Genomic DNA, 15,079 nt, shown 5'->3' on the forward strand with positions numbered 1-15,079 from the left:
GAAGGCCAAGACAGGAGGGAGGGGAGGGATGGTCCTCAGCCTCAGCTGACCCTTCAGCCTGGACCTGAGCATCTTTGCAGTGCTCATCAGAGACCCCTTCTGCCTTCAGAACATCTCTTCCCATTGCTGACTTTACTAACAGATTATAGAGGTCAAATCCTTGCTCAATGTCATGCTGCCAGAGTGGTACTGGGCTCCCAGGCCAGCTCTCCATGGCTTCACAGTGATTTTTTTCTGGGTTTTCTAGAAGGAATACTCAAAGCTGCCTCTCTCAGGAGTGTCCTCAGAACTGGGACACACACCTACACACATGCAAACACGTGCACACACTTCTGACCCTCCCCAGACTCTGACACAGTTTGTAGCCATTGCAGTTTGAGTTAAGCCCCTTCTCCCTGCAGACTTCAGTGTTCTTGTCATGAGAATAGGTCCAAGGAGCCCATTCCCTAGAGTCCTTCAGAACAGGAGGAGGCCCACCAGGTCCTGGACCCTGCTCTGCTGCAGCTGTCTCCATGGGGGCCGTTGGGGCTGAGCAGATAAAGAGATCCAATCAGGCCTGTGGCCTGCAGCTCTACTGTGGCTGGCAGACGGTTCTTGTGAAAGTGGTTGCAGAATATAGAGTTTCTGAGATGGCCAAGGAAGGGCGGGAAGGAAGGTCCTTGGGTACTGCGGCTGAAAGATACCAGGGAGGGAAGGCTCCCTCATGGTCTTGGGTATGGGCCTCAGCCTGGCAGGCCCAGTCTCTGCACAGGCGTCCACTGATCCAGGGTGAACAATGTCCCTGACCAGAGGCACCAGGTCCTCATAGATGTACAGGCCCAACCCTTTCTCCCAGATCTGTGATAGACAAGTTCACAGCAGATGCATCCATTCCACAAATACGTGCGGTGGCCCTGCCAGGCATTGTGTTATGTGCTGAGGCTACAGTGAGCAACGGCGCAGGCACAGTCACACTCCCTTTCTGTAGGGCACTCACAGACCTGTAGGGAGCTGCAGCTTCATCAGACCCAACCACAGAAATACATGTATAATTGCAGTGATGTTAAGTTCAATGAAAGGAGCTCTAAGAGTAAGGACCAGGAAGACCCAGCCACTTGGGTCTGACGGGGCTGGGACAGGAAAGGCTCCCTGTGGTTGGGGTCTGGAGGGTCAGTAGGGATGTCCAGTCACAAAAGGGAAAGGGTCTTCGTAGTTGATACCCATAGCAGGTAGGATAGGCCCATTTCAGGAGCTGAGAGCCAGTGGGTTTAGAGAGCAGAGGACTAGAGAGAGGACTGGAGAAGGGAGGGTGCAGGAGCCAGAGTGTGCCAGCCTGGGGTTTCTTTCTTTGGGAGGAGCTGCATGGAGGGCCAAGACGTGTTGGCAGAGGGAATACTATGCTCATGAGACCGGTGGTACCCAGTCTCCTGGGACCTCACTGTCCTGTGGCTGCCAGGGAGGGAGGGAGAGCTGTTGAAGGGCTGGCTGGTCAGGGCCCTGAGCCCCGAGGATGCCCCCATCCTTCTGCTCACCCCTGATCCAGTTTCCAAGCAGCATTGCCTCCTCCTCTCCCCACAAGTGGTCTTTGTGATGTGTCTCATTACAAATCTTTTTTCCGCTGTGGCTTGGTCTGGGAATCCGATTTGCCATTTCCCGGAGAAAGAGCTCTCCTGCATGACTCCCCAACCTCTGTGGTCCAGCCAGGCCCCAAGCCTGTAAGCTTCAAATGAATGCACTTTGATTACTTATCCTTTAGTAAGCACAGTATTCTACATGGAAGTCAAGTCTCAGTTACACGGACGCTCCCTCTGACACATGCTTTTGCTCTGAGAGTAAGTTTCAAATCATCTGGGTTCAGAATCGTGTGAGCTGGTGGTGGCTTAGCCACAAACATTGTCGAGTGCCTGCTCTGGGCCAGGCCCTATGCTGCATTCTGCATTTATTGCCAAGATGACTGTAAGTTGCACATAGCAGTGATCTGTATCTGATAATGAAGAGGCAGGCTCAGCAGATGAAGAGCTGATCAAGTGGGTGACGGTGCTGGGACTGGGACCCAGGCCCATTCTGAGTCATCTCCCTGTGCCACCCTCAACAAGCTCCTGGGGTCTACGTACTGTGGTTCTCAGAGGGAGGCGTCCTGCAGAATCAGCAGAGGCCTGGGAGTGGAGGGGAAGGGGGAAGGATAGGGTGGGTGTTGTGTGTGGAGGGTCGAGGTGGCTGGAGCACGGGGGCAAGGTCCAGTGGGGCAGAGCGGGCAGCTGAAAGCAGACAGATGGGGCAGGGGTCCAGGTGCAGACCAACTCTTTCCTTCCGACTCCTTGCCTGCATCTCTGCTTGCCGTCCTGCCCCTCCTGTGCCTGGGGCACCTGCCCTCCATAGACTGGTTGTACAGGGCCCCTCAGAGGTCCTTTCCCATCTGTTTGCCTCTCATCAGCACCTCGAGCAGTCAACGGGCCAACCCCCGAGAGACTGGCCAACATGGCAGGCAGGGTCTAGAGCCCAGGGTCCTGTCTCAAGCTTGTGCCAGTAACCCGCAGCAGCCCACAGTTGTGACAGACCCTTGCACAACTCACTATTGCTGAAGAACAAGTCCTCTTGGAGGGCAAACAGAGCTCACTCTGAGTTTTCTTTGGGAGTACCTTGGAAGGTGGGCAACCTACGTCCCACCTTGGCTTCCAGCCTTCCGGGGGTACCCAGCTTCCTGAGGTCCAAAAGGTTACGCACATTTGAGGAGCAGGCTACCATTCTTTAACTTTCCTTCAGGAGGTTCACTGTCCCCATCTCACAGATTTGGAAACTGAGATCCAGGGAGCGGTGTGATTTGCCCTGAGTCACTGGGGGGTAAGTGTGCTTCTGGCAACTCCACAGTGACTTTCCATGCAGGCCCCCTTGTCACAGGAGAGGGACACCTGTTGAAGATAAGGAGATAAGATCAGGGCCCAGGCCTTCAACTGGAGTTTGTGAAAGGGTTGCTGAAGTGGCTGTTTCAAGAGCAACTGTCAAGCCAGGCGTTGGTGTGGGAGGAGGGGCTGTGGAGGGTGTGGGGTGGGTAGGGCATGGAGGGTAGAGGGTGGGAGACAAGTACACTCAGAATAGCCCTTCGGGGAGTCTGGAGCAGGTACAGAGTCTGCTCAGAGGAAGGGATGGACACATCCACCTGAGGAAGAGGCGAGGACAGGAAGGCTGCAGAGCTCAGCAGTGGTGATTCTGAAGTTGAATGTGGGAGGGATGAGCACGGGCTCTCCAGGCAGACCAGGGTGGGGGCAGCAAAGGCTGAGCCGGGCTCCTCCAGTGGAGGGAGCTGCAGGAGAGAAGTGCAGGAGGAAATTCAAGAAGGTATGAGAGGGCCTGGCCCTTGAGGGACACTGACCAGGGCGTGAAGATGTGGAAATGAAGGCTTAGCCAAGGTCGCACAGGTAGTGACAGAGCCAGATCTGAGCCAGGTGGCTCTGAGCCCCTGCAGCAGCCTCCTCTAAGGAAGTCAGAACTCACACCTGCTACTCAGTGCACACCTACTACTGCTAAGCACTTCAATTCACGGAGAAGCACCAAGCCTGAGGCAGGTCCTCAGCTTTTATGGAGGCCTGCTACCATTGCTCTGTGACATCTCACTGTGTCCCCCACATGGTCCTAATAGGTAGCCCCCTTAATTTTCAGGCTGACTCAAGCATCACCTCACCCTCCACTGGCATCTTGGAGAGAGCTGGTAAGAGAAGGGAGTAAGGGGCAGGAGCTGAATCATTAATCCTACATCATGAATTCACTCAACAAACATGTATTGAGTACCTACTGAATGCCAGGCCTTGTGCCGGGGGAGTGTGGGGAGATACTACAGTAAGACAGACCTGGTTTCTGCCCTGTTGGGGAAGAAGAGGATCATTTCCAGCCATCTGGCTCAAATCCCACGTGAGGGGGGAGGAAACTGAGGTCTGAAGGGAGGGCATGACCGTTCATCTAGTGAGTGGTAGGACAAGGCGCAGTCCTCTTCGGAGGCATGCTGTTCCTCAGTCATCCAACCAATGTTCACCAAGCAGCCTGGGCTCAGGGAGAACTAGATCAGAGAACACAGCAGCAGAGAGGGTGGTGAGGGGGTAAGTGGTAGGAGGGAAGGAGGTCCCCAGGCTGGTGAGCTGCAGGGTGGTGTGGGTGTTTCGTTCTCACAACTCCCCCCCAAATAAAAGGGAAGTTTAGAGCTCCACCTCAAGAGGCTGGGCTTCTGGGGCCCAGGACACCCCTCCCTCACTGTAGGACAGGATATAAAAGTCCCTTCCTAGCTACTTCCAAAGAAGAGCAGGAGGAGGGGAGAGGTCAGCTTGGGGTCCTTCCGGTGAGAAGACAGCAAGAGACTCCACCGCTTTGTAACACATGGGTGTTGCGCATTGCCCCACTGTGGCTGGGGGTCTCATTGTGGAGATGAAGCTGCTCTTGGCCCTGGCAGGGGTCTTAGCCACACTCATCCTGGCCCAGCCTTGTGAGGGCACTGCCCCAGGTAACCTTGGACAATTAAGGAGAAGGGCAATGAAAGGGGAAGTGCTTGGGTCTAGGGGTTGGGGGGTTGGCTCTCGTGGACTCTGAGTCCCCTTCCCTCCGAGCAGCTTCCCCCATGGCAGTGGAGACATCGGTCCTTCAGGACTGTGTGAAAGAGGCCAAACTGCTGGTGGATGCCGCCTACAATCGGACTCAGGGGAGGTGGGCCTGGGTCTAGGGTCTGCATGGCTGGGGAGGGCCAATGAGGAAGGGTGGGCTCCCGCCAAGGTCACCTTACCCGTCTCTTGCCCCTGGGATCCATGGGGGTCGGGCCTTCCTTCCCTCCATCCACCAGTGTACACAGGTAAACTTGACCAGTGTAGATCTGACTGCACCACCTGGGATGGGGCTCTGCTGGGTGGGTCAGCTTCCTTTGATCAGCCCTCCCTCCTCCTCTTCTGTGCAGCATCAAGCAGCGCCTTCGAAGTGGTTCTGCCAGCCCCATGGACCTCCTGTTCTACTTCAAACAGCCGGTAGCGGCCACCAGGACAATTGTGCAGGCTGCTGATTACATGCATGTGGCCTTGGGGCTGCTGGAGGAGAAGTTACAAGTCCAGGGGTCTAGCTCCTTCAATATTACTGGTACCATGATCCCCACTGAGCCCCCAGGGCTGCCCTGGGAGAGGAAGGGAGCCAGAAGGGGGAGGTGGGGTGTGCAGGGGTGGGGTGTGCAGGGTTGGAAGGGGAGAGGGCAGAGGGATGGGAGGTACAGAACAGGCCAGCCCCGGCAGGAGCCAGGATCCTTGACCCCAGACCCTGTCCGCCTGCCCCACTCCCAGATGTGCTAACAGAATCCCAGCTGCGGCTGCTGTCCAAGGCCAGCGGCTGTGCTGTCCAGGAGGAGGAGGAGGAGAAGTGCAGAAACAACTATCGCACCATCACTGGGAGATGCAACAACAGGTGGGTGCCATGGGCTGCACCTGACCTGGGGGCGCCTTCCTCCCCTTGCCACACCCTGTGCTCAGGGTGGTCTCCAGGTCTGCAACCCCCCTGACCTGAGCCCACCCGCTGCTGCAGGAGGAGACCCTGGCTGGGGGCCTCCAACACTGCCCTGGCTCGCTGGCTGCCAGCTCAGTACGAGGATGGGCGGTCACTCCCCTACGGCTGGACCCCCCGCAAGAGGCGCAATGGCTTCCCTCTCCCTCTGGTGAGTCAGGGCCGGGGACCCCCAGGGTGCTTGATCTCTGCGAAACTCAGGGGTGGGGTGGGGGGTTGGTGAGAGCAGAGCCCAGTCAGCCAGGGAGGACTGGGACCCAGGCTCTTCCTCCAGCTGGCTGGGGGCCTTTGGGCAGGTAGTAGTAATATACCGGAGTCTCAGTTTGCTTCTCCGTAAAATGGCAGCAAAGCCTGCCTCACACTGCTAGTATGAATATTAAGTAAATATTAAACAGACACCCATATAGGGTATGCTCTATTACAGAGTATTTTCTTCTGAAAGAAGGAGTGTCAAAGTATCTTGCTAAATACAGGGGTGGGCAAAAGTAGGTTTACAGTTGTACTATAACAATACAGTAATTACTAAATAATGCAAGAATAAATGTTCAGTTTCACATATTTGCAACTGTCTACTTACTTTTGCCCACCCCTGTAGAAAGGATATACACTTTAATCCAGCTATATCTACTGATCTCCACTATTTCACATTTACTCACTTATCGGTTTTCTGCTCATGTCAATATAACAATCTATCAACATGTATCTATTAATTTTTCTTCCATTGATCTATCCATTCTCTCCATATGTATTATCCATTACCTAGCAACCAGTCCACGCATCTGTCAATCAATCAGTGCTATCTTCCAGTTAGTTCATAAATTGATCTGTCGAGCTGATGTAATAATGTCTCTGGACGTGCTGGCGGGGTCTGAGCCAGCCGACCTGGCCTCTCCCTCCCGGGCTCCTCGGGAGCCAGGCCAGAGACCACCCTTCTAGGAACGACAGCCACGAGGGGCTGGGACAAAGTAGGATGGGGGAGGGGAGAGCGGGACGGGAAGAGGACTCTGACCTCCAGCAGCTGCGACCTGCTGCCTTGAGTCCCGGGTTTCCTCCCACACTTCTCGGGGTCCGGAAGCCCACCCCCCACACTCACCTATTTTCCCACCAGGTCCGGGCGGTCTCCAACCAGATCGTGCGCTTCCCCAGGGAAAGGCTGGCCTCCGACCGGGGCCGGGCGCTCATGTTCATGCAGTGGGGCCAGTTCATCGACCACGACTTGGACTTTGTCCCTGAGTCCCCAGCCCGAGTGGCCTTCACGGCAGGCGTTGACTGTGAGAAGACCTGTGCCCAGCTGCCCCCCTGCTTCCCCATCAAGGTATCCTCAGCTGGCCTTTTGGGTCCCTGGCCTCTATCCCTACCCAAAGGGGGGTGGGGGAGGGTGGGGGTGATCTGGAAGACTTAAGTCCCATCCTTAGGGAGCTGCCTGGGATGCTGGAGGATCAGACACAGCCCAGCACAGACTCCTGTTCTGTGGGGGGGGGAGGGGTGGGGGTGGGACAACCTTCCAGAAGATTCGGGGCAGGCTTCACGGAAGGGGAAGCAAGTGAGACTGGCTTTGACCCATAGGTCTGATCCCAAGAGAGGAAGCCTCTGGGCTGCTGCTTTTGGAAGCCTTGAGGGTCTCTTAGCTTTCACCCTTCTCTTCTTCCTGGGGTGGTCCAAGGGCCCTGACACTCATACCAGCTCCCAGGACTGGGCTGTGAGCAGGGTGCCTCCTCCCGGCAGAGAGGCAAGGGGCTGTGGAGCACTAGGGAAGAAAAGATGCCGGGGCAAGGCGGGGCACACGTGCACACACCCACACTGCGCCCCTCACCACTTCACCCTCCCTTGAGAAGCAAGGCGGGATCCCTGGGCCATGGTATGGGCGAGGACCCCTGGCTGGCCCCTCCCTCTCGCAACTTTCCCCGTTCTTCAGGCTCTGGTTCAGGGGCATCTCCTCCGTGGATCTCTTCCTATATCACCTTTCACTTTGGGCTTTTAGATCAAGCATAGCAAATGGCACAACAATTTAGAGTTATATTCTCTCTGCGTGTCCATTTTCAACTGAATTGCTTCCTGCAGCCAGTACTGGGCTTTGTGGATCCTCATATCTTCAAACCACCCAGCGCAGAAGGGGGCTTAGGAAGTGTCCGGTGAATTGAATGGAAGGAAAGGCCCAAGACCTAAATGTCAGGAGAACTAGGTCTCAATCCTTCTTCTGCTAACTTGCTGTCACTTCCCATCTCTGAGCCTCGGTTTCCCCCGGAGGAAAATGAGGACTTAATTCCATTTCTCCTGGCAGCGAAGCGAAGTTAATTCCATTAACTTCATCCATTTCTAAAGTCTCAAGGCTCCAGGATACTAAGGACACTCACACGGACTTGGTGAGCAGTGTGAGTCCGGATGAGTCAAGGAAGGAGGGCTTCCCGAAAGAGGGGAGTTTTGAGCAAGGTTTTGAAGCAGATGTGGGATCACCAAGAGGCGTGAGCTTGCTCTTTAGGGGCCCCTGTGCCACTGGCTTCTCTTCCATCTCAGATTCCGCCCAATGACCCCCGAATCAAGAACCAGAAAGACTGCATCCCCTTTTCCCGCTCGGCACCCTCCTGTCCCAGTAAGAGCGTCGTCCGAAACCAGATCAACTCCCTCACCTCCTTCTTGGACGCCAGCATGGTGTACGGCAGCGAGGTCCCCCTTGCCCTGAGCCTCCGCAACAGGACCAACTACCACGGGCTACTAGCCATCAACCAGCGCTTCAGTGACAACGGCCGGGCCCTGCTGCCTTTCGACAATCTGCGCCACGACCCCTGCCTCCTCACCAACCGCTCCGCGCGCATCCCCTGCTTCCTGGCAGGTCAGATGGGGGAAAAGGTGGTGTCTTCCTAGGGCCGCCAGTCCCTGGGTTCAGGGCTGGAAGGCCTGGTGGGGTGCGGTGGGGGTGCCTGTCTTCAGACCTCGGCATTTGGCACACCTTAGCACAGACCCGCGTGTAGTTGCCATGGGCTCCCTAAGTTGTTAGGCGGCCCTTTGCAAATGCCTGTTTGTCTCCAGCAGGGCTGAGTATTGGAAAGATCCCCCAGGCTTGATCCACCATCCACCTATTGCTCTTCATCATGTTTCTGGAACTTCAGAAAAGTGGTCTTTCTCTCAGTAATGGCCTCTTACTTAGCTTTATTTTCACCTACATGTTTCCCTTCTCTGGGCTACATTCCCTTAGGTTTTCAATCCCCACCCCTCATCCCACTGTCGTTAGACACGGTTACCTAGTACCTTCTTCTGGACGTGTAATTTGAATTCTCTTTGCCCACGGGTGCTGGTTGGGATAATGGGCATCTTTTCTAGTTATTTAAGATGTTTAAATGTGCCGTCTCTAATCCTTACAGCAGCCCTAGCAGGAGGGCCACTGTTATCCCGCTTGTCTGCCAGATGAGAAACAGGCTCAGGGAGGATGACCAACGGGCTCCAGAGCACAGAGTTCAGGTGGCAGAGGCCACAGTGGGGACTCGAGGCAGGGGAGTGTCCAGGCCTCTGCCCTTTCCACTCCTCCACCACTTCTTTGCAGGGGTTGGTTCCAGCCCTCCTTTCTAAGGATAAAAAAAAAAAAATCTTTGTGAGAAGTCTACTGAAGAGTGGATGAAATAAGACTTTATGCAAAAGGGCTTAGTTCAAAGCCAGCAAATAACTGTGTGTAAGGCCCACCTTCAGGAATATACTTTGCTCCCGAGCCTCTAGGAGAGCATCTGGCTACAGGAAGAGACTCTGCCCAGCCCTCCCTCTTGCCTGACAGCACGTTGTAAGCGGGGGAAAGGCCCAGCCCTGGGTAGGGAACATGTAGATGGATGTAGTTCTTAAGCAGGTTCATAGTCCCCAAGTCAAGGTTCCCAGAGCCATCCAGTTCTCTCCCCCAGCTGTGGACTGGTCATCTGGTGCCATAGAAGCACTAGGCAAAGAGTGCTGCCCGTGCCTGGCAGCTGCCCTGTGCTTTGTTTTCCCGCCTCACCAAAACCTGTTCCAGTCACTTTATGATCTAGGACCCCACTGTCCCCCCGCCCCTAGCCTGTTGTACTGGGGAAGAGAGCAGGCAGTCAGTGAGTAGGCTCACGGCACAGCCGAGGAGATGGAGGTCCAGCAAGGGCCAGGAGCTTGGCCCAGGTCAGGAAGTCCCGCCACCTTTCTTTAGTCTCCAGAATTCTTTCTGCCCTTGCAGAAGGACATTTCTCTGGAAGAGCTATAATGACTCTGAACTTGGGGTTTTCCAGGTGACTCTCGATCAAGCGAAACTCCCAAACTGGCAGCCATGCATACCCTCTTTATGCGAGAGCACAACCGGCTGGCGACCGAGCTGAGACGCCTGAATCCTCGGTGGACCGGAGACAAGTTATACCAGGAGGCTCGGAAGATCGTGGGGGCCATGGTCCAGGTAGAGGGCCCTGGGTCCCAGCATCTACTAGAAGAACATCTGGCGTGAGAAGCAATCTGAAAAAGTGGCTCCCACCTTCCTTAACACCCTCAGGGCTGTGCCTCAAGCACATCAGGTCTGAGTGGCTGTGTGTGCCTGAGACCTGACGTCTACCCCCAGTTCTGCTGCTGACTCACTCTGTGAGTCATTCAGCTTTGCTGGGCTTCAGTTATCTCCATCAGCCAAAGGGAAATTAAAGCTACTTTTGGCATGATGACATTCGAGATGAGTATGTCTGAGTAGCCCTTCAAAAAGCCAAATGTCTGTCCAAAGGTAAGGGAGAGTGGTAGGCAGCCTCTAAGGTAATGTCTTTCGATGCCTTCTCTTCTAGATCATCACCTACCGAGACTTTCTTCCCCTAGTTCTGGGCAGGGCCCGGGCCAGGAGAACCCTGGGGCGCTACCGGGGATATTGCCCCAATGTGGACCCTCGTGTGGCCAATGTCTTCACCCTGGCCTTCCGCTTCGGGCACACCATGCTCCAGCCCTTCATGTTCCGCTTAGACAGCCAGTTCCGGGCCTCAGCACCCAACTCACGTGTTCCGCTCAGCTCCGTCTTCTTTGCCAGCTGGCGAGTTGTGCACGAAGGTGACCAGGTTTTCCCGAGGCAGATGGGAGGGGGCTTGGGGAGGACCCTTCCCCCGGGGGGCCAAGCCTGCTGCCAGGAGGCAAGGCTGCTGCTCAGGCCACTGCTAACCATCTCCCCAGGACAGTGAAAACAAGGCAGGTACCACCAAGACCCTCAGTCACAGGCCTTCCATCCCCTGTGAGATTAGGGATTCCTAAAAGGGGAAGAGACTGATGTCAAACTGGTGGCTTCTGGGCCTGAAAGAAGGCCCGGAAGCCTTCTTTAAGAAGTAGGGGCTACCACTCCTTTAAGAAGTAGGGGCTACCCCTTTCCCTGCCAGCCCCACTCTCTTCATGTCCACCCAGGCTTCTGCTTTCTGAAATAATCATCGCAGAATGTAAGGGACTGGCTTATCCAGCTCTGAGCTACTTACTTCCCCACCCCACGGTGACTCAGGGGCTTCTCAGAAGCTGGTACCATTTGTGCCGCTCACATTTCCTGCCACCAGGTGGCATCGACCCCATCATCAGAGGCCTCATGGCCACCCCAGCCAAGCTGAACCGGCAGGATTCCATGTTAGTGGATGAGCTCCGGGACCGGCTGTTCGAGCAAGTGAGAAGAATCGGGCTAGACCTGGCAGCTCTCAACATGCAACGGAGTCGGGACCACGGCCTCCCAGGTGAGGGGGCTGCCCATCCCCTTCTCTCAGGCTTTGCTTGGACCAGGGCTGCTGCTGCTGCTGGAGGGGAAGGGTTTCAGAGAAGACCCTTGGTGCCTCTTTTTGACAGGGGCAGTCCACAGAATGTGCAAGAGGAAGGCTGGTGCGGTAGGGCGTTCCTGGGACCACATTTTTGCTGCCATGCTCTATCTTCTCTGTCTGTTGCAGGGCCTCTAGATTAATGCTCATGGCAGGACCAGGATTTGGACATAGGAGATGAACAAAGGTGATCCAAGTAGATGAACAAAGGACTTTCCAAGTAGAGAGAAACATATAAAAGGAGGGAAGAAATGCTCAATTCCCTAGCACCTTGGCAACGTCCAAGGAGATGTGGCTCAAGTTCCAGGGACAGAGACACTGGCCTCTGGCTGTAAGTGGTGAAGGGCAGGGCCTGAGAGGCAGGGAACCAGCGGAGTAAAATTCAGGTTGCCCTGGCTGTTTGGTGAGGACATGGAAAGCCTGACTCCAGGAGAGAAGACAAATTAAGCACTATGCTAGGAACTTTCATGGATATTAACTCATTTAATCTTTCAGAAATAAGCTCAGACATCCAGTAATTTGTCCAATGCCACACAGTTAAGAAGTAGAAAAATTTGAATCAAATTCAGTATTTCTCCTTTCCCATGTTCAGTTGACAATGTTAGGGGAAGGCTTTGGCCATGGCCTTGCTTCTCTGTCCCTTATCCCACCTTCTGCTTTCCTGCTCATGTACAACCTGCAGCTCCGTCTGCCTCACCTAGACTTGGATTGTGTGATAACAGCATGGAGGGAATTTCTACTGCACCTAACTGGCAGGCACACGAGAACCAGTTTCTTTCCTTCATCACACTTGCGTGGTCCTGACAGCTAAAGAACTGTGGGCGCCCCCTGCTGGAGAACTGAGACTGCTAGCCACTCAAATTGCCACACTTCTGTTCCCCCACTACCTGTTCCCTGCCAGCTGCCCCAGAAATATTTTCCTGATACTACCTCTTATAGTCTATTCTAATCCCTTCCAAAGTCCAACACCAAATTTGGAATTGGAAGACCTGGTTTGAACTCCACTTAATAGTAAAGTGACCTTGGAAAAAGTCACGGCTCAACGGCTACCCGTTGATAAAGTGGGAATTGGAAAGGTGTTCTGAGGGTCCTGAGAGGCAGACATTCACACAGGGCAACTTCGTAACAGTGACACATGATACGGTTTTCCTGTGATCAGCTGGGGGATGGAGTTTGAGAGCTGTAGTTCAAGGGATGTTGCCGGCCGCATGTCCCTTCGGGTTACGGCAAAGCCATCATCTCACAGTCCCGGCCCCAGCACCAGTGGCCTGATCCTGGTGTGAGATGCTAATAGGCTGGCATTCAGCATGGCAAGTCTTAGGAAATTGCTGAGTAGGTGAAAACTTTTAAAAACAGCTTTGTTGAGATGTAGTTAACATCTAAAATGTACTCATAGAAAGTATACAATTCAATGACTTTAGTCTGGAGTCAGGCATCAGTCACCATCTCTAATATCAGAACATTTTTATCAAAAGAAACCGCATGACAGTCGATCCCCATTCCCACCCCAACCCCTGACAACCATAATCTACTTTCTGTCTCTACATATTTGCCTATTCTGGACCTTTACATAATGGAATCACATAGCACATGGCCCTTTTCTGAGTAAAACTGTACCCATGTTTTTCATTTCTTGTTCACTCACTTATTTCTTCATTCTACAAACCTGATTGACAGGCTCTTGTGTTCTGGCTGCTGTCTTAAGCGTTGTGCACTCAAAGCATGGTTGTCCACTTGCTTCTTGGTCTTTGGTTCAGGGACTCTTCCGCCCACAGGCTCCTGTTCTGCCCAACAAGCCCTTTCCACAGAGCTCTCGGGAGAAACAAGGAAAGCAGCAGAAGGTAATGGGAAGAGAGCAGGGTTAGGATCACAACTGCTTCCGCTCCCTTCCCCTCAGGGTACAATGCTTGGAGGCGCTTCTGTGGGCTCTCCCAGCCCAGGAACCTGGCACAGCTGAGCCGAGTGCTGAGAAACCAGGATTTAGCCAGGAAGTTCCTGAACGTGTACGGGACGCCCGCCAACATTGACATCTGGATCGGAGCCATTGCAGAGCCTCTTTTGCCAGGGGCCCGAGTGGGGCCTCTTCTGGCTTGTCTTTTTGAGAACCAGTTCAGAAGAGCCCGAACAGGAGACAGGTAAGTGAAACTACCCTCAGGGCAGGAAAGAAAAGTGCCAGCATTCAGACTCCAAGTTCACAAGATCCGAGACCGGGGGGCTCCAAGGGAGTCCAGTCGGAGGAAGCTAGACCACTGACTCTGGAAGGCTGGTACTGCCTGTGCTGGGGGCACCTTTACCCCAGGGGAGACTTAGCAGCCTTGCTGTTCTGGGCTGGAGTATCCTGGGAAACATGGGCAGAAAAGGCTGGATCTGCTTTCCCTCCAACCAGCTTTTGGTTTAAGAGCTGACTTATTTGTATTTGAACTTTACCTAGGTTCAATACAGCCCTGGCCACTTACATTACTGTGCGTTGAATACTGGGCCATTTATTTGACCACTGAACTGGCTTCTTTACTTATAAAATGGGAATAATAGGTATTTTGCAGGAATTGTGAGAACTGAATGAAATGATGTACCTGGAACACAACAGGTGCTCATTATATATATTAATTCCTCCTCTACCATCACCCACATTTCTCGGCTGTCTTGGAAGGTTCTGGTGGCAGAAACGAGGTGTTTTCACCAAGAGACAGCGCAGGGCCCTTAGCAAGATTTCCTTGTCTCGAATTGTGTGCGACAATACTGGCATCACCACCGTTTCGAGGCACATCTTCAGGGCCAACACCTACCCCCAGGACTTTGTGGACTGCCGCAGAATCCCCAGGTTGAACCTGTCAGCCTGGCGACGCAGATGAGGCTTCTGCAGGTAAGGGCAGGCCCTCCCCCAAGAGCCCTGGGCTGGGTCAGGTCCTCACTTCCTTCCCCACATGGGACGGCCAGGTCTGCTTAGACCTCTGAGCAGGGGCAACCTGAGCTTGTCACCAGGGGCGAGTGTACTTGTTCCTAGTGGCTTCCCAGTGTGCTGGCATCTGGGATGACAGTTAACCCCACCCAGGGCCTTGAACTCGGGGGTGGGGGCTGTGATTAGGAAGGATCCAGCTAGCCTTAGCTCAGTCATCAACTCCCTGGAACAGCTTCCTTTCTGGATGTCCAGCAAGTTTCTCACATGTCCACTTCTGCTGCTTCCACAGGATTCCACCCCAGGCTTCCAACCTTAGACACAGGGAACCTCAAGAAGCCTCCAAGTTCACCTTTCCCCTGGAGCAACCACATCCTGCTGCTTCTGCTGGCTATGGTTCAGAGCTGGTTCTTTGGCTGGGAGTGATAGGTAGGGTGCCCAGCAGCAATGAACCCACCCACCTTGAGAGCCAAGCGAGATCTTGAGACCTCTGCAAGAAGTCCCCTGGGGGGTTTCCAGCCACTTTCTCACAGTGTATTTCCCAGCCCATCCCCAGCATCGGCCCATGCCTGGGAGACCACAGTCCCAACCTCTAGCCACCCCATGATCTTCCTCAGGGGCCTGCAGGCTGGGTTGCATGCTCTGCTTCTGCCAATAAAACTCTGCTGAGGGCAGGAGCTGGCTTCTGTGTTGGGTTGGGGAGGGCGTGACCTCAGTCCCATGCTTTGCTGCAAATGTTTAAGAGGTCTGCTGCCAAGATGAGCTGGCACTAACCTCTAAGCCTCTCCTGGGGGCTGGGTGAAGAGAATCAAAAGGAACAATCTAGGGTAGGAAAAAGCAAAAAGGGGGAAGGGCGGCAACACCAGAGGCCCTGACATTAAGGAGAATACCTCAGCCATGCCAGTGACCTGAACAGGGAAAT

At 54.2% G+C, this 15,079-nt stretch overlaps 1 protein-coding gene and 1 long non-coding RNA gene across 2 annotated transcripts; one reads left to right on the plus strand and one right to left on the minus strand.

The window, feature by feature from the left end:
* Positions 1-12: 12 nt before the first annotated feature.
* Positions 13-6,656, minus strand: LOC119003438 (uncharacterized). Its single transcript, XR_005069962.1, has 3 exons — positions 6,596-6,656; positions 3,137-3,280; positions 13-1,692 (listed from the first exon to the last, which is right to left on the minus strand). It is a non-coding gene; the product is annotated as an uncharacterized LOC119003438 (long non-coding RNA).
* EPX (eosinophil peroxidase) lies at positions 4,136-15,031 on the plus strand. Its single transcript, XM_037069773.1, has 13 exons — positions 4,136-4,468; positions 4,575-4,668; positions 4,913-5,088; positions 5,286-5,406; positions 5,524-5,653; positions 6,611-6,817; positions 8,017-8,332; positions 9,738-9,898; positions 10,269-10,524; positions 11,013-11,183; positions 13,159-13,396; positions 13,912-14,124; positions 14,450-15,031. The coding sequence occupies exons 1-12, from the start codon at positions 4,345-4,347 to the stop codon at positions 14,111-14,113; spliced, it is 2,196 nt and encodes a 731-aa protein (XP_036925668.1). The 5' UTR covers positions 4,136-4,344; the 3' UTR covers positions 14,114-14,124; positions 14,450-15,031.
* The last annotated feature ends 48 nt before the right edge of the window (positions 15,032-15,079 follow it).

Source organism: Sturnira hondurensis, unplaced genomic scaffold, assembly GCF_014824575.4.
Source record: "Sturnira hondurensis isolate 20B ecotype Veracruz unplaced genomic scaffold, ASM1482457v3 Scaffold0018728, whole genome shotgun sequence".
NCBI lineage: Eukaryota > Metazoa > Chordata > Mammalia > Chiroptera > Phyllostomidae > Sturnira > Sturnira hondurensis.